This window comes from Solanum verrucosum, unplaced genomic scaffold (assembly GCF_900185275.1).
Source record: "Solanum verrucosum unplaced genomic scaffold, falcon-dt-bn FXZP01000271.1, whole genome shotgun sequence".
NCBI lineage: Eukaryota > Viridiplantae > Streptophyta > Magnoliopsida > Solanales > Solanaceae > Solanum > Solanum verrucosum.
In genome coordinates this window covers 1,425,685-1,442,250 of record NW_026019951.1, presented here as the reverse complement: position 1 = coordinate 1,442,250, position 16,566 = coordinate 1,425,685, and the positions used below count along the sequence as shown (strand labels likewise).

The 16,566-nt window shown below is 38.1% G+C and overlaps 2 protein-coding genes across 3 annotated transcripts in view; both read right to left on the bottom strand.

Moving 5' to 3' along the window:
• LOC125814065 (glycolate oxidase 1) overlaps positions 1 to 16,566 on the bottom strand; it is a 197,516-nt gene that overhangs the window by 111,154 nt on the left and 69,796 nt on the right. The window lies entirely within an intron of this gene.
• Positions 13,634 to 15,763, bottom strand: LOC125814076 (uncharacterized). The gene is made up of 3 exons (XM_049493526.1): positions 14,749 to 15,763; positions 13,817 to 14,481; positions 13,634 to 13,726 (listed from the first exon to the last, which is right to left on the bottom strand). The coding sequence occupies exons 1-3, from the start codon at positions 15,761 to 15,763 to the stop codon at positions 13,634 to 13,636; spliced, it is 1,773 nt and encodes a 590-aa protein (XP_049349483.1).

Sequence of the window (16,566 nt, the reverse complement as noted above, 5' to 3'; positions counted from 1 at the left end):
TAATGAGTATAAAAGCCTAGTGTTGTTTTGATCCGACCTTAGGATGGAAGGAGGTGAATTTGAAAGAACTAGTAAGAGTTTCTCCTAAGTGGGGGAAATATGTGGTTAGATGATAAGGTCTTTAAGTGTGGTTGATGTTTCATTACAAGAGGTTTAGTGAATTAAAGAGTTGGGTAAAAAAAATGGTTTTGGTAAGATTGATGGTATGTTGAGTAGTGAAGTTGTTGAGAAGTGTTGATATCCTTACCTACTTCTTTATGTGCTTACTCAAGCCTAAAACAAAGAGTTCCTAGAAGCTTGGTTCATGTTTTGGAGTCTTATGTGAAAAAGAGTTTTCCATGGTTTCCTTATGTCATGCATGTTTTAAATGAATTCTTATTAAATGAGAAAATGATTTTTCATAAATTTATGTTCCTCATGTTGATGTGCATCTATAATGATTTTCCTAAATGTTGCATGAGTTGACTTATGAGCATGTTTAAAAGTGTTTTGATGATGTTGCCTAAAGTGCTTCTATGAGAAAGTTGCATAATGTGCATTTAGCATAAGTTGTCTATTTGCTTTATGAGGTGATAATGTGAGCATGCTTACTTGAGTTTTGGAGAAGGTTGCATGATGTGTTTTAGTGAGAAAATTGCATATTGTGTCCTTTGATGTTATGATGAGCATGAGATGATTTGGAGAAGGAAGTACCTCCAATGAAATGAAATGAGAAATAAGAAAAGGTAAAGATGATGCATAAGGAGTTAGTAGATGTTGTGCCTACTTTCTTGAATTGCATGAAGTTGTGTGAGACTTTTTATGTGGAGTTGATGTTTCCTCCAATATTTATGCATTTGTATTGATGTTGTATGCATGTTGATGGGCTGTTTACTTGAGTCGTTACCCCTTATGTGTTTAAAGTGTCATTCGAGGACGAATGTTCCCAAGTGGGGGATAATGTAACGACTTGGAAAAAAATGATAGGTTAAGCAAGAGCCTATGACTTTGTGTTGACTTTATAATGAGGTTCTATGAGGGGTTTATATGTAATTTCGTTTTAATTGTGTAACTCCGACAATTTAAAATGAATAAGAAGAAGCTTGAAATTGGAAGTAGTCATTTTTGGAAAATAATTCAGAATCTGGAAATTCGGCCAAGTGTGGAAATCAGTGAGTTTTTGGCCAACTTTGAGCAGTCATAACTCCTAGCTCAGGATGATCCAGGAGTAGTTCCAGTTATGTTTGGAAATCCCTTGGAACGATCTTTCCAACGCCACTGAGTTTGCTCGATTCCGAGTTCGTATGAGCGAGTTATGCCCTTTGAAAGTTGGGCAGTTGGCAGAGAGTCCGTCCGGAAATTTAAGGGCATTTCGGTCTTTTCACAAATCTTTTCTTTTGAGGTTATATTGTTGTGTTAGGCTGTTTGGGGATCATTTTTGTTCCATTTTAAAAGAATAAGAGTTAGGGTTCTTGAGTGAAGAAGAGAGGAAGAAGAGGAGTTGGAGCTAGGGTTGAAGATTTCTTGGTGTTTCTTCTTCAAATTTCGTGGGAAATTCATCTTTAAGGTATGGGGATCCTTTATCCTTGATCATTCTTTCTTTCAAGGAGCCCAATCAAAAGGTTTTCAAGGTCTTTCAAATACACCAAAATCCTATTTCGAATTCTAAGCATGGGTCCTTGCATTAAATGATTTCCAATGATGTTTTATGTTGTTATTAATGATTATTGATGGTTTTAGGAAAGAAATCTTCATGAACCCATGCCTTTACAAATTCTCTAAATTTGGCCTAAAGTGGGTGTATTGATTTTGTGTAATTTGATGGACGATTATTGTGTAAATTGTTGTGGGCTGTTCATGTATGTATTTATCTATGTTGAATTGTTAAGAATTGTTATTGAATTGAAGGATGTGGGATGTTAGCCTTGAATGGGCAAAATTGTGAATTGGTCTTCATGTTGATTATGGGCTTATGCTTAGCTTAGTTTGTATAGTTGAATGTTGTTATTATCATTGTTATTGTATTGTTAATTGTTGGAATATGAGGATGATGAAGATTGCCATGGAAAGAGGGTAAGTTGATCAAACTTGATAAATATTGTATAATTGGCATGAAATTGAGTATTGTGGCTTATGGCCTTTGAAAAGGGTGGTAAGATGGCTTGATCTCTTAGTATTAATATAATTGTTATTGGTTGGTTTGATCCACCTTTGGTGGAGGTGGTTATTTGTTGTATTATTGTGAATTGAGGCCATGAAGGGCATTATGTGAATGTTATTATATTGTTGTATTATTATACACATATGAGGCTATATGTAAAGTCCTATATGAAGCTATATGTAGAGTTTGATGTGAAGCTATATGTGAAGGTATGATGTGAATGAGTTTTATATGAAGCTATATGTGAAGGTATGATGTGAATGAGTTTTATATGAAGCTATATGTGAAGGTATGATGTGAATGAGTTTTATATGAAGCTATATGTGAAGGTATGATGTGAATGAGTTTTATGTGATCTTGTGATGATCCTATGTAAAGTGGATAGCATTGTGAGTTAAAATATGATTTCTTATGATGTATATATGAAATGATGTTGGATTATGAAGTATCCTTAAATGAAAATGTTGTGACTTGGGTGGTAGACTAAAGTGTCCCTCCTTGTTACTTAAAGTCTTGAATGCATGAATGTGTGAAATGGGCAGAACTAAGAAATGGTGCCCTTTCTATAAATGCTAAAAGAGGAATTCCATGCCAAGACTTGAATCGGCAAAACTAAGAAATGGTGCCCTTTCATAAGTCTAGCTTTCCTAAGTAAATGTAAAACCATGAAATCGGTAGACCTAATGGTGGTAGCCCTTCTCATGTGTGAAATGATGAACCTTGGACCGGCAGGCTTAAGGCACCCTTAATGAAAAATCGGTAGGCCTAAGGCATCCTTCCAGGGGGATTTAATGAGCTATCCTTATGAACCTTGATTGGCCATGACTAAGAAATGGGGCCTTTCTTGGGAAGAGGTACTATGAGTTGGTTGAACTAGAAAAGGAACCTTCTCTAAGTACATATGTGATTGAATACTCTATGGGAAACAAGGCTAGCACCGAGTGGATGTGGTTAGGAAGGTGGCCTAGTTGAGTATGAGATTAGGCACAATGAACTTCCTTGGACATCCCCTAAACCATGTGCCTACATGGGTTGCTTACTAGTTCTACCTTTGGCAAGTAGAACAACCTCCACGGAGTAGGATAGACTCCGGATTTCATACCTAGCTAGTATGGTCTATGTCGGTTATGCCTATTCCCATCATGTGGGATGTGCACTCTAGTTATTGGATAGGTTCTACAACGTGTAGGTAGTAGTATGGGATGCTATCTACACATGGCACGAGTAGGCTTTGAAGATACTAAAGTGAGTTCCCTAAGTCTAACGACTATTATGTGAAAGTCCCCTTATGTGCTTGAATGTCTCCAAAATGGTTTCTTAAAGAATGTTGGCCTATTGATGTTATGTTGTAAAGGAAATGTCCTTATCTAAGGTAATCTTGAGGAACACTTAAGTGTGCTTGAAGAGGTTGTATGGGCGGTCACTTCTTGTCTTACTCAAGTGTGTCTTAAGATTATATTAGGTAGAGGTCTTATGGTAATGAAATGACATGTGTTCTTTTAAAGTTAAGCATGGGTTGTATATGGACATATGTTGATTATATGTATGGTGGGCTATGGTCTTATATGTTAATGTTGACTTGTATTATGTCTCTTATACTTGTAAAGGAAAGGTTTTATCAAATTGATATGAAAGCATTTATTCTTTGAAAATGTCCTTTTTGACATGTTTTTGCATGGTCTCCATACTTAGTACTTAATTGTGCTAACCCCTTTCTTTCCCCTTTTTTGAACTAAAGTGTAGGGATTTGGAGAAGATGACATGTCATGGCTTTGATAGGTTTCTAAGTGTTGAAGATGAAGACTTGGTGAGTCCTCATAGATTCGAGGACAATACCCAATACGTTCTTTTATGTCTTTTAGTATTGTTTAAGTTGTGTACGGGATTAGTCCCGAAATTTGTACTCTAAAGTATTAGATGGTTTTGAGACATCATGTATAAAGTCTAGAAAGTCTTCCGCTTGCTATTGTTTTTTTTAATGAAATGTTTTCTTGGTAAAGAAAGTTTTTAATTCCCTATGGTTTTAGTGTCTATGCGATGAATGAATGCTAAGAGGCTTGTATTAGACCTCTTCGAGGTCGAGTACGCCGGTTACGACTAGGGGGTGATCCCGGGTCGTGACAAACTTGGTATCAGAGCATAAGTTTCCGGGATGGTCTTAGGTTGTCTCAAAACCACATCTAGTAGAGTCTTGTTCATAATGTGAAGCGCGCCACATTATGAATAGGAGGCTATTGGGTGCTAAGAAAGTTTCACTTCTACATTCTTTTAGTCGTGCCATGGAGTTTCTCTCTATAATGTCTTCCCTTTTTCCGTAGGTGATGGTCATTTGAGTGTAACCTTTGAGGAAGTTTAATGTTGCAAGGATTGAGGGAGAGAGAATGTTGGTTGTGATGCCAACTATGACTTGGTGACTTAGTAGGTGTGAGGTGAAAGATTGTGGTGATGACTTTAGTATGAATGGGATTCCTTTGGTTATGCGTGTTGTTGGTAGTATCCGGCTTAGTCATGAGGAAGTTTTGTGATGTGTTGAAGGAATTTGTGAAATGTGTGGTGATTTAGAAATGCTAGGTGTAATGAGTATAAAAGCCTAGTGTTGTTTTGATCCGACCTTAGGATGGAAGGAGGTGAATTTGAAAGAACTAGTAAGAGTTTCTCCTAAGTGGGGGAAATATGTGGTTAGATGATAAGGTCTTTAAGTGTGGTTGATGTTTCATTACAAGAGGTTTAGTGAATTAAAGAGTTGGGTAAAAAAAATGGTTTTGGTAAGATTGATGGTATGTTGAGTAGTGAAGTTGTTGAGAAGTGTTGATATCCTTACCTACTTCTTTATGTGCTTACTCAAGCCTAAAACAAAGAGTTCCTAGAAGCTTGGTTCATGTTTTGGAGTCTTATGTGAAAAAGAGTTTTCCATGGTTTCCTTATGTCATGCATGTTTTAAATGAATTCTTATTAAATGAGAAAATGATTTTTCATAAATTTATGTTCCTCATGTTGATGTGCATCTATAATGATTTTCCTAAATGTTGCATGAGTTGACTTATGAGCATGTTTAAAAGTGTTTTGATGATGTTGCCTAAAGTGCTTCTATGAGAAAGTTGCATAATGTGCATTTAGCATAAGTTGTCTATTTGCTTTATGAGGTGATAATGTGAGCATGCTTACTTGAGTTTTGGAGAAGGTTGCATGATGTGTTTTAGTGAGAAAATTGCATATTGTGTCCTTTGATGTTATGATGAGCATGAGATGATTTGGAGAAGGAAGTACCTCCAATGAAATGAAATGAGAAATAAGAAAAGGTAAAGATGATGCATAAGGAGTTAGTAGATGTTGTGCCTACTTTCTTGAATTGCATGAAGTTGTGTGAGACTTTTTATGTGGAGTTGATGTTTCCTCCAATATTTATGCATTTGTATTGATGTTGTATGCATGTTGATGGGCTGTTTACTTGAGTCGTTACCCCTTATGTGTTTAAAGTGTCATTCGAGGACGAATGTTCCCAAGTGGGGGATAATGTAACGACTTGGAAAAAAATGATAGGTTAAGCAAGAGCCTATGACTTTGTGTTGACTTTATAATGAGGTTCTATGAGGGGTTTATATGTAATTTCGTTTTAATTGTGTAACTCCGACAATTTAAAATGAATAAGAAGAAGCTTGAAATTGGAAGTAGTCATTTTTGGAAAATAATTCAGAATCTGGAAATTCGGCCAAGTGTGGAAATCAGTGAGTTTTTGGCCAACTTTGAGCAGTCATAACTCCTAGCTCAGGATGATCCAGGAGTAGTTCCAGTTATGTTTGGAAATCCCTTGGAACGATCTTTCCAACGCCACTGAGTTTGCTCGATTCCGAGTTCGTATGAGCGAGTTATGCCCTTTGAAAGTTGGGCAGTTGGCAGAGAGTCCGTCCGGAAATTTAAGGGCATTTCGGTCTTTTCACAAATCTTTTCTTTTGAGGTTATATTGTTGTGTTAGGCTGTTTGGGGATCATTTTTGTTCCATTTTAAAAGAATAAGAGTTAGGGTTCTTGAGTGAAGAAGAGAGGAAGAAGAGGAGTTGGAGCTAGGGTTGAAGATTTCTTGGTGTTTCTTCTTCAAATTTCGTGGGAAATTCATCTTTAAGGTATGGGGATCCTTTATCCTTGATCATTCTTTCTTTCAAGGAGCCCAATCAAAAGGTTTTCAAGGTCTTTCAAATACACCAAAATCCTATTTCGAATTCTAAGCATGGGTCCTTGCATTAAATGATTTCCAATGATGTTTTATGTTGTTATTAATGATTATTGATGGTTTTAGGAAAGAAATCTTCATGAACCCATGCCTTTACAAATTCTCTAAATTTGGCCTAAAGTGGGTGTATTGATTTTGTGTAATTTGATGGACGATTATTGTGTAAATTGTTGTGGGCTGTTCATGTATGTATTTATCTATGTTGAATTGTTAAGAATTGTTATTGAATTGAAGGATGTGGGATGTTAGCCTTGAATGGGCAAAATTGTGAATTGGTCTTCATGTTGATTATGGGCTTATGCTTAGCTTAGTTTGTATAGTTGAATGTTGTTATTATCATTGTTATTGTATTGTTAATTGTTGGAATATGAGGATGATGAAGATTGCCATGGAAAGAGGGTAAGTTGATCAAACTTGATAAATATTGTATAATTGGCATGAAATTGAGTATTGTGGCTTATGGCCTTTGAAAAGGGTGGTAAGATGGCTTGATCTCTTAGTATTAATATAATTGTTATTGGTTGGTTTGATCCACCTTTGGTGGAGGTGGTTATTTGTTGTATTATTGTGAATTGAGGCCATGAAGGGCATTATGTGAATGTTATTATATTGTTGTATTATTATACACATATGAGGCTATATGTAAAGTCCTATATGAAGCTATATGTAGAGTTTGATGTGAAGCTATATGTGAAGGTATGATGTGAATGAGTTTTATATGAAGCTATATGTGAAGGTATGATGTGAATGAGTTTTATATGAAGCTATATGTGAAGGTATGATGTGAATGAGTTTTATATGAAGCTATATGTGAAGGTATGATGTGAATGAGTTTTATGTGATCTTGTGATGATCCTATGTAAAGTGGATAGCATTGTGAGTTAAAATATGATTTCTTATGATGTATATATGAAATGATGTTGGATTATGAAGTATCCTTAAATGAAAATGTTGTGACTTGGGTGGTAGACTAAAGTGTCCCTCCTTGTTACTTAAAGTCTTGAATGCATGAATGTGTGAAATGGGCAGAACTAAGAAATGGTGCCCTTTCTATAAATGCTAAAAGAGGAATTCCATGCCAAGACTTGAATCGGCAAAACTAAGAAATGGTGCCCTTTCATAAGTCTAGCTTTCCTAAGTAAATGTAAAACCATGAAATCGGTAGACCTAATGGTGGTAGCCCTTCTCATGTGTGAAATGATGAACCTTGGACCGGCAGGCTTAAGGCACCCTTAATGAAAAATCGGTAGGCCTAAGGCATCCTTCCAGGGGGATTTAATGAGCTATCCTTATGAACCTTGATTGGCCATGACTAAGAAATGGGGCCTTTCTTGGGAAGAGGTACTATGAGTTGGTTGAACTAGAAAAGGAACCTTCTCTAAGTACATATGTGATTGAATACTCTATGGGAAACAAGGCTAGCACCGAGTGGATGTGGTTAGGAAGGTGGCCTAGTTGAGTATGAGATTAGGCACAATGAACTTCCTTGGACATCCCCTAAACCATGTGCCTACATGGGTTGCTTACTAGTTCTACCTTTGGCAAGTAGAACAACCTCCACGGAGTAGGATAGACTCCGGATTTCATACCTAGCTAGTATGGTCTATGTCGGTTATGCCTATTCCCATCATGTGGGATGTGCACTCTAGTTATTGGATAGGTTCTACAACGTGTAGGTAGTAGTATGGGATGCTATCTACACATGGCACGAGTAGGCTTTGAAGATACTAAAGTGAGTTCCCTAAGTCTAACGACTATTATGTGAAAGTCCCCTTATGTGCTTGAATGTCTCCAAAATGGTTTCTTAAAGAATGTTGGCCTATTGATGTTATGTTGTAAAGGAAATGTCCTTATCTAAGGTAATCTTGAGGAACACTTAAGTGTGCTTGAAGAGGTTGTATGGGCGGTCACTTCTTGTCTTACTCAAGTGTGTCTTAAGATTATATTAGGTAGAGGTCTTATGGTAATGAAATGACATGTGTTCTTTTAAAGTTAAGCATGGGTTGTATATGGACATATGTTGATTATATGTATGGTGGGCTATGGTCTTATATGTTAATGTTGACTTGTATTATGTCTCTTATACTTGTAAAGGAAAGGTTTTATCAAATTGATATGAAAGCATTTATTCTTTGAAAATGTCCTTTTTGACATGTTTTTGCATGGTCTCCATACTTAGTACTTAATTGTGCTAACCCCTTTCTTTCCCCTTTTTTGAACTAAAGTGTAGGGATTTGGAGAAGATGACATGTCATGGCTTTGATAGGTTTCTAAGTGTTGAAGATGAAGACTTGGTGAGTCCTCATAGATTCGAGGACAATACCCAATACGTTCTTTTATGTCTTTTAGTATTGTTTAAGTTGTGTACGGGATTAGTCCCGAAATTTGTACTCTAAAGTATTAGATGGTTTTGAGACATCATGTATAAAGTCTAGAAAGTCTTCCGCTTGCTATTGTTTTTTTTAATGAAGTGTTTTCTTGGTAAAGAAAGATTTTAATTCCCTATGGTTTTAGTGTCTATGCGATGAATGAATGCTAAGAGACTTGTATTAGACCTCTTCGAGGTCGAGTACGCCGGTTACGACTAGGGGGTGATCCCGGCTCGTGACAGTCTCATACAAGCCACTTAGCATTCATAACATAAGATAATATAAATGATCGGAAATTAAAACATTTCAACACAACCAAAGTCTTTATATCAAAAGGGGAAGTCTATTACACCTTGTCTCAAAACCATATAAAACATGAATATATTGGGACACAGCCCATACAACATTGTTTAAAACATAAAATGAAAGAACATAAGAGAAAGGGTGGCCAAATCCTCGAATGCTATGAGAACTCACCAATCTACAAGATTGCCTTCTACTAAGATCCTAGCTACAAGAATGAGAGTTGAGATCACCGGACCCTACATTTGGATAAGAAATGTCGGCAAGAGTATGAATTAGTACAAACATGTACTAAATATGATAGCTTGCATAAACATCAACATAAGCATAAAAGTTAGACAACAGAAGTCATAAGCATAATCAATGCACATAACTAATAATCAACATATGAGGAACACTTGTTGAAGTAACCTCAACTTATCCTTAGTCATGACTTGGGTCATTCACCTCTATCCTTATGTCACGCCTCAAATCCCATTAAGACGGACAGGCACTCGATGACCTAACGGCCCGAGAGAACCAACATGTGACCTGTGCTTACTATGCATGTAACTATTGAAAGTTTTTTGACAAGTTCGCCAGGGACACAACGATATGAACAGACATAAGTAGACCCAAAACTTATATACAAGACTTGGCAATTGAGGCCACAATTGGTTAAGATGCAACTGAACCATATACATAAGTCTACAAAGCCTCTAAAAGATAGAAACCCTTAGAGTAGGTCGGGACAGACCCCGCCTTACCCCTAGCTACGATACAATACCAAAATGAGTCTACCAAGGGCTCAGTAAAGCTCCGAAACAACCTGGAGCTCACTAAAAGTAGTTAAGTGTCGTATGCTCCTACTGAGGAGGTCTACTAGCGAGAGTACCTGTGCCTGCAGCATGAAATGCAGCGTCCCCCGCGAGGGACGTCAGTACGAAAAGTGTACTGAATATGTAAGGCAACTACATATATAAAAATAAGAGTTCAAACGATAACAGGTATCAACGTATAAGTGCATAAATCAGAATAGGAGGCTGCCTCTGTTAACTCTGGTGGGTTCATGTATGTTACATTCTTGTCTTTACCTTTATGTGTGTTATGATCTTTATAACCCATGTGATATAAGTGACAAGCTGATCAGTGGTAGAAGAGGATGACTCATGCTAGGCATTTTAACCCCTGGGATACGGTCCTCAACATTGCACAAATTGGGATCGGCCCATGCTAGGCTTTTGCCCCTGAGCTGCCACCCTTCTATACCAATTGGGATCGGCCCATGCTAGGCTTTCGCCCCTGAGCTGCCACCCATAGTTATACAAATTGCTTCACTTAGATTTTTTAATCTTTGAGATTGTTGTTTTGGTGGTCACAATCATTTTAGAGATTTGGAAATACGAGACAGTAGTAAGAGACATGAAAATAATACTTTAGGACAATAGCTACAATATAAGGAGCTATGTAACATTAATGCATTACTTGAGAGCTTGAATGACACAATTGACTTCAATTGACTATAGAGTACTGAACGTGTAACTTAGTAATTATGTACACTTAGGAGGGGGGGATATTGTTAGCTATTTGGATATCGTACGTTGCCACTATGTTTCCTTTACTAGGAATAGAACTTAGGAAATTCACTTATTGACATTAATCGCAAGTATCAGATTTCATGCCAAGGAATATGGAATCGAATAGCCCTACATACCTTATTTTCTGACCAATACCACTGTCACAATTCAACCTCCCTTCTTGGATGCTAATCTACAATATAAGTCACAATTAAGCTAATGTCAGCAGCTAATCAAGGCCCTAAAAACAGTAGTTAACACTTGACGGAAAGTAGGCCCATACAACCCTTGCACCAATGGTGAACCACCACACCCTTCTTCTATACATTAATCCAACTTCATACATCCTTTTCCAAGATACCCAAACAGCCCCCAACAACAATATACATAAGGCAGCCACTATTAATCCCTAAAAATCTTTCAGCATAATAGGAAAATATTAATTCAAAGATTTATCACCATCCATTAGTTCTTGATAAATATATACAAAATTCTCCACCCCAAATCTGTATTTAAAGAGAGGAAAAAAAATGGGCAGTAGTCTTACCTTAGTTTCTAGGAATTTATCCTCTAAAGTTGTACTCCAAGAACTGAAACTCTCCTTCAAACTTTTACTTGAAAATGGGGCAATACTCAAGGAACCAAGGTTTTCTAGGACTGCTGATTGAAGCCAAGAGAGACCAAGAGAGAAACTTAAGAAATCTGAAAATTTTGCAAGTTAAAAATGAAGCAAAAGATCTGATCTTTATCCCTTTAAAAAGGAGGTGTAATGGCCGAATTTCTTGATTAATTTTGGCCATATATTGTCAAGTAGGTAACCCACCTACTTGGCCCCACCTACTTGGCCTTTTAACTTGGGCTTTTGGGAACTTCAGCACTTGTTGGGCCCTACTCCTAATTATCCCTCTATTCATGTCAATTTAGGCCATAATTAATGCAAGTAGGTGGTCCACCTATTTGGACTTTTCACTTGGGCCTTTTTGGACTTAAGACTATTGGGCCTTGGCTGTCCATTTTTCCCTTATCTTTCTACTCAACTTGGGCCGATTAATGCAAGTAAGTGGTAGTGCATTTGGCCCAATTACCACTTTACTACCTCTAGTTTAAATACTTCCGTCGGAGCTAACTTGCAGTACACATGCTGAAACGTGCAAGGTGTTACATCACCTTGCGAGCTAGCTAGTTTAAACCAACACTAATCATATAAGAAGCACGGTCCCTCACTTATACTATAAGGCTATGTCAAGTATCACGTGAATAGAACTAGCATACGCATAATACAGGTTGTTACATTCTTTCCCCCTTAAAAACATTCGTCCTCGAATGTTAGCATGGTTATCCAGCCCAAACTAGTTCAAGCCTAAGTTAGTGCTACTATTAATCACATAATACAAATAGACTTATACTTACTTGTCAGCGTCTAGACTAAACATTTTCATCCTTCTCATGGATCTGAAAGAGATGAGGATACTTCAATTTCATTGCTTCTTCCGCTTCCCATGTAACTTCTTTTACTTGTTGGTTCCTCCATAATACTTTTACAGAAGCTACTTCTTTATTTCTTAACTTCCTAACTTGTCGATCCAGAATAGCAATGTGTACTTCTTCATAAGTGAGATCTCCCGTAACCTGTACATCTTCAGTAGGAGTAATATGAGATGGGTCACTTATGCATTTCCGAAGCATCGAGACATGAAACACCGGATGAACTGATGAAAGCTCTTGTGGTAGCTATAACTCATAGGCTACTTGGCCAACTCTTCGAATAATCTTATATGACCCTATATAGCATGGACTCAATTTTCCTTTTTTACCAAACCTCATTACCCCTTTCATTGGTGACACCTTCAAGAACACCCAATCCCCTATAGAAAATTCTTGTCCTCTCTTTCTAACATTCGCATATGATTTATGTCGACTTTGAGCTGTTTCTAGCTGCTGCCGTATCACTTTGACTTTTTCCATAGCTTGATGAACAAGATCTGGCCCAAATAAGGTGGTTTCACCTTTTTCGAACCAGCTAATTGGGGATCTACATTTTCTTCCATATAAAGCTTCATAAGGTGCCATTTTAATACTTGAATGGTAGCTATTGTTGTATGCAAACTCGATCAATGGCAAATGATCATCCCAACTACCTTTGAAGTCCAATATACAAGCTCGCAACATATCCTCGAGTGTTTGATTTGTACGCTCTGCCTGACCATCTGTTTGAGAGTGAAAGGCTGTACTTAAATTCACTTGTGTTCCTAAACACTTCTGAAATGACTTCCAAAAATTTGCAGTGAATTGAGCTCCCCTATCAGATATAATAGAGATTGGCACTCCATGTAGACGAACTATCTCTTTAATAAACAACCTCGCATATTCCTCAATTGTATAAGTAGTCTTGACCGGCAAGAAGTGCGCTGATTTGGTCAGTCTATCAACAATTACCCATATAGAATCAAACTTCCAAAATGAACGAGGCAAACCAGTGACAAAATCCATATTGATCATATCCCACTTCCAAATTGGAAGTTCTATACACTGCATATAACCTCCGGGCTTTTGGTGCTCTACTTTCACTTGTTGACAATTTGGACATTGAGCCACGAATTCCGCAATGTTCTTCTTCATGTCCCCCCACCAATACATTTCTTCTAAGTCATGATACATTTTAGTTGACCCCGGATGGACATAATATGTCGAATGATGCGCTTCTATCATAATCCTCTTTCTTAATTCATCTACATTAAGTACACACAATCTGTTTTGACATCGAAGTACTCCCTCTTGCGTAAGCTCAAATGCCTTTGTCATACCCTGTTGTACATTCTCCTTAAGCTTTAATAGAATAGGATCCGTGTACTGCTTCTCTTTCACTTCTACTACTAATGAGGATTCTGCCGCATTTTGCACAATAACCCCTTTGTCAGGAGATTCAAGAAGCCGAACCCCCAAGCTAGCTAGTTGACATAGATCCTTAGTTATTCCTTGTCTTTCCACAGACCGCCCATAGATGCTTGCCATTATTTTATGACTTAACGCATCAGCTACTATTTTGCTTTCCCGGGATGATACAAGATATCAATGTCATAATCTTTTAATAGCTCCAGCCATCTTCGCTGCCTTAGATTTAGGTCCTTTTGCTTAAAGATATATTGCAAACTCTTGTGATCAGTGTATATATCAACATGAACTCCATACAAGTAGTGGCGCCATATCTTCAAAGCAAATACAACTGCGGCTAGTTCTAGATCATGTGTTGGATAATTTTTCTCATGTGGCCGCAGCTGCCTTGAGCCGTAAGCTATTACCTTACCATGCTGCATTAAAACACATACTAGGCCCACCCCCGAAGCTTCACAATAGACTGCATACCCTTCTGTTCCTTCTGGAAGTACCAATACCGGTGTAGAAGTTAATTTATTCCTCAGCTCTTGGAAGCTTCTTTCACATTCATCACTCCACTGAAACTTGGTTTCTTTGTGTGTTAGCTTTGTTAAGGGTGCAGCAATGGAAGAGAATCCTTCAACGAACCTTCTGTAATAACCTGCCAATCCAAGGAAACTACGGATCTCCGTAGGCGTTGTAGGTCTTGGCCAGTTTTTCACCGCTTCTATCTTCTGATTATCAACCCTTATTCCTTCATCGGATACAACATGACCTAGGAATGCCACTGAGTTTAACCAGAACTCACATTTAGAGAACTTTGCATACAACTTACGCTCACGAAGAATTTGTAACACCTGTCGCAGGTGATTAGCATGGTCCTCTTCTGATCTTGAATACACCGAAATGTCATCTATGAATACTATCACGAACACATCTAAAAATGGCTTGAATACCCTATTCATCAAATCCATAAAAACTGCTGGTGCATTCGTTAGCCCGAATGACATGACTACAAACTCAAAATGACCATATCGTGTTCGGAAAGCTGTCTTGGGTATATCTTCGTCTTAGACCTTCACTTGGTGATAACCCGACCTCAGGTCAATTTTTGAAAAACACCTAGCACCTTGTAACTGATCAAACAAATCATCAATTCTAGGGAGAGGATATTTGTTCTTAATCGTTACCTTATTCAACTGCCGGTAATCGATACACATTCTTAACGAGCCATCTTTCTTGTGTACAAATAAAACTGGTGCTCCCCATGGGGACATACTAGGCCTTATGAATCCTTTTTCTAATAAGTCTTTTAATTGCTCCTTCAACTCCCGTAATTCTGCCGAGGCCATTCTATATGGAGGGATGGATATAGGTTGAGTATCTGGAATCACATCAATACCAAACTCTATTTCTCGTTCTGGAGGCAAACCCGGAAGATCTTCAGGAAATACATCGAGAAATTCATTTACCACTGGAATGGATTGAAGAGTTGGTGGCTCCGCATCTATATTTCTCACTCTCACTAGATGACATATGCATCCTTTGGACATCATCTTCTTTGCCTTAAAATAGGAAATAAATTTACCTCTTGATGTCCCAATATTACCTTTCCATTCAAGAACGACCTCTTTTGGAAAATGGAAATGCAGCGTCTTCGTTCGGCAATCTACCGTGGCATAACAAGAAGCTAACCAATCCATACCCATTATAACATCGAAATCCACCATTTCTAGCTCAACAAGGTCAGCCAACGTATCACGATCACAAACAGTTACAATGCAATTACGATAAACCCTTCTAGCTATAATAGAGTCACCAATCGGTGTAGACACCTCAAATGGCTTCACTAATAATTCTGGTGTTCTTTTGAACTTTTCAGCAATCAATGGAGTAACATATGATAGTGTAGACCCCGGATCAATTAATACATATACAATATGTGAAAAGATGGACAATGTACCTGTAACCACATCCGGCGAGGCTTCCAAATTTTGTCGATCCCCGAGAGCATATGTGCGATTCTGAACTCCACTAGAACTAGCTGCTCCCCTAGCTCCTCTACCACGACCAGTAGGCATCTGTCCTCTACCTAAAGAAGGTGCTGATGATGAGGATGCAACAACTGACCTAGTAGGTTGTGCCACACCACCCACACTTCTATGAGGGCAATTTTTCATCATATGACCTGGTGTTCCACACCAAAAACAAGCATTTGTCCCAAACCGACATGCACCTAAATGATTCCTTCCACATTGTTTACAAAACTCTCGAGGAGGTCTTGATTGGCTCATACTTCCCTGCTCTTGGTATCCTGCTGTTCGTGAACCTTGACTTTCACCTCTTTCCCAAATTGATTGCCCCTAGACCCTTGAAATTGAGGTGGGGTACTAGCTGTAGAGTAGGAAGATGATGGCCTAGGCGGTCTGTTAAAGAACCTAGGCCTAAACTCACCTTGGGATGGTGTAAACTGCCCCATAGATCTGGCCCTCTTAGAATGCCCTATTTCTGACTCTTGTGTCCTTCTTCTTTGCCTTTGATCCTCTAACTTTTGCGCAAAAGCTTGCATCCTTGCTATATCCATATCTTTATTCAATGAAGCAATGGTACAGTCTCTAACCAGATATGAATCTAATCTATCCACATATCGGTGAACTTTATCCCCTATAGTAGCAACTACATTAGGAGAATACCTGGCCAAGGAATTAAATTTGAGAATGTACTCTCTCACGCTCATACTTCCTTGGTGGAGATTTAAGAACTGATCCGCACGAGCCTCTCGGATCTCCAATGGCAGGTAATGGTCAAGGAATGCCTTTTTGAATTCTTTCCATATAGCTGAAGGTGCATCTGTTCCCCTGGATTGCTTCCAAGCTTCATACCACAATATTGCCACACCTTTTAATCTATATGCTGCTAGCTAGAGCGGTTCTTTACCACTTACACGCATAATATCGAAAGTGCGTTGGATCTGATCTATAAAGTCTTGTGGATTTTCATTAGGATCTGTCCTGGTGAATGATGGAGGGTCCAAATTAAGGAAATCACGTATCCGCGTGCCAGCCGCTCTAGCTACACTACTAATACCCGCAATTGG

Coding starts and splice junctions, on each gene's coding strand:
- LOC125814076 (XM_049493526.1), bottom strand. CDS start 15,763: ATGAGCCAATCAAGACCTCCTCGAGAGTTTTGTAAACAATGTGGAAGG. Junction 14,482..14,748: donor AAAAGGATTCATAAGGCCTA/GTATGTCCCCAT, acceptor TTGAGTTTGTAG/TCATGTCATTCGGGCTAACG. Junction 13,727..13,816: donor ATCTAGAACTAGCCGCAGTT/GTATTTGCTTTG, acceptor TATATCTTTAAG/CAAAAGGACCTAAATCTAAG.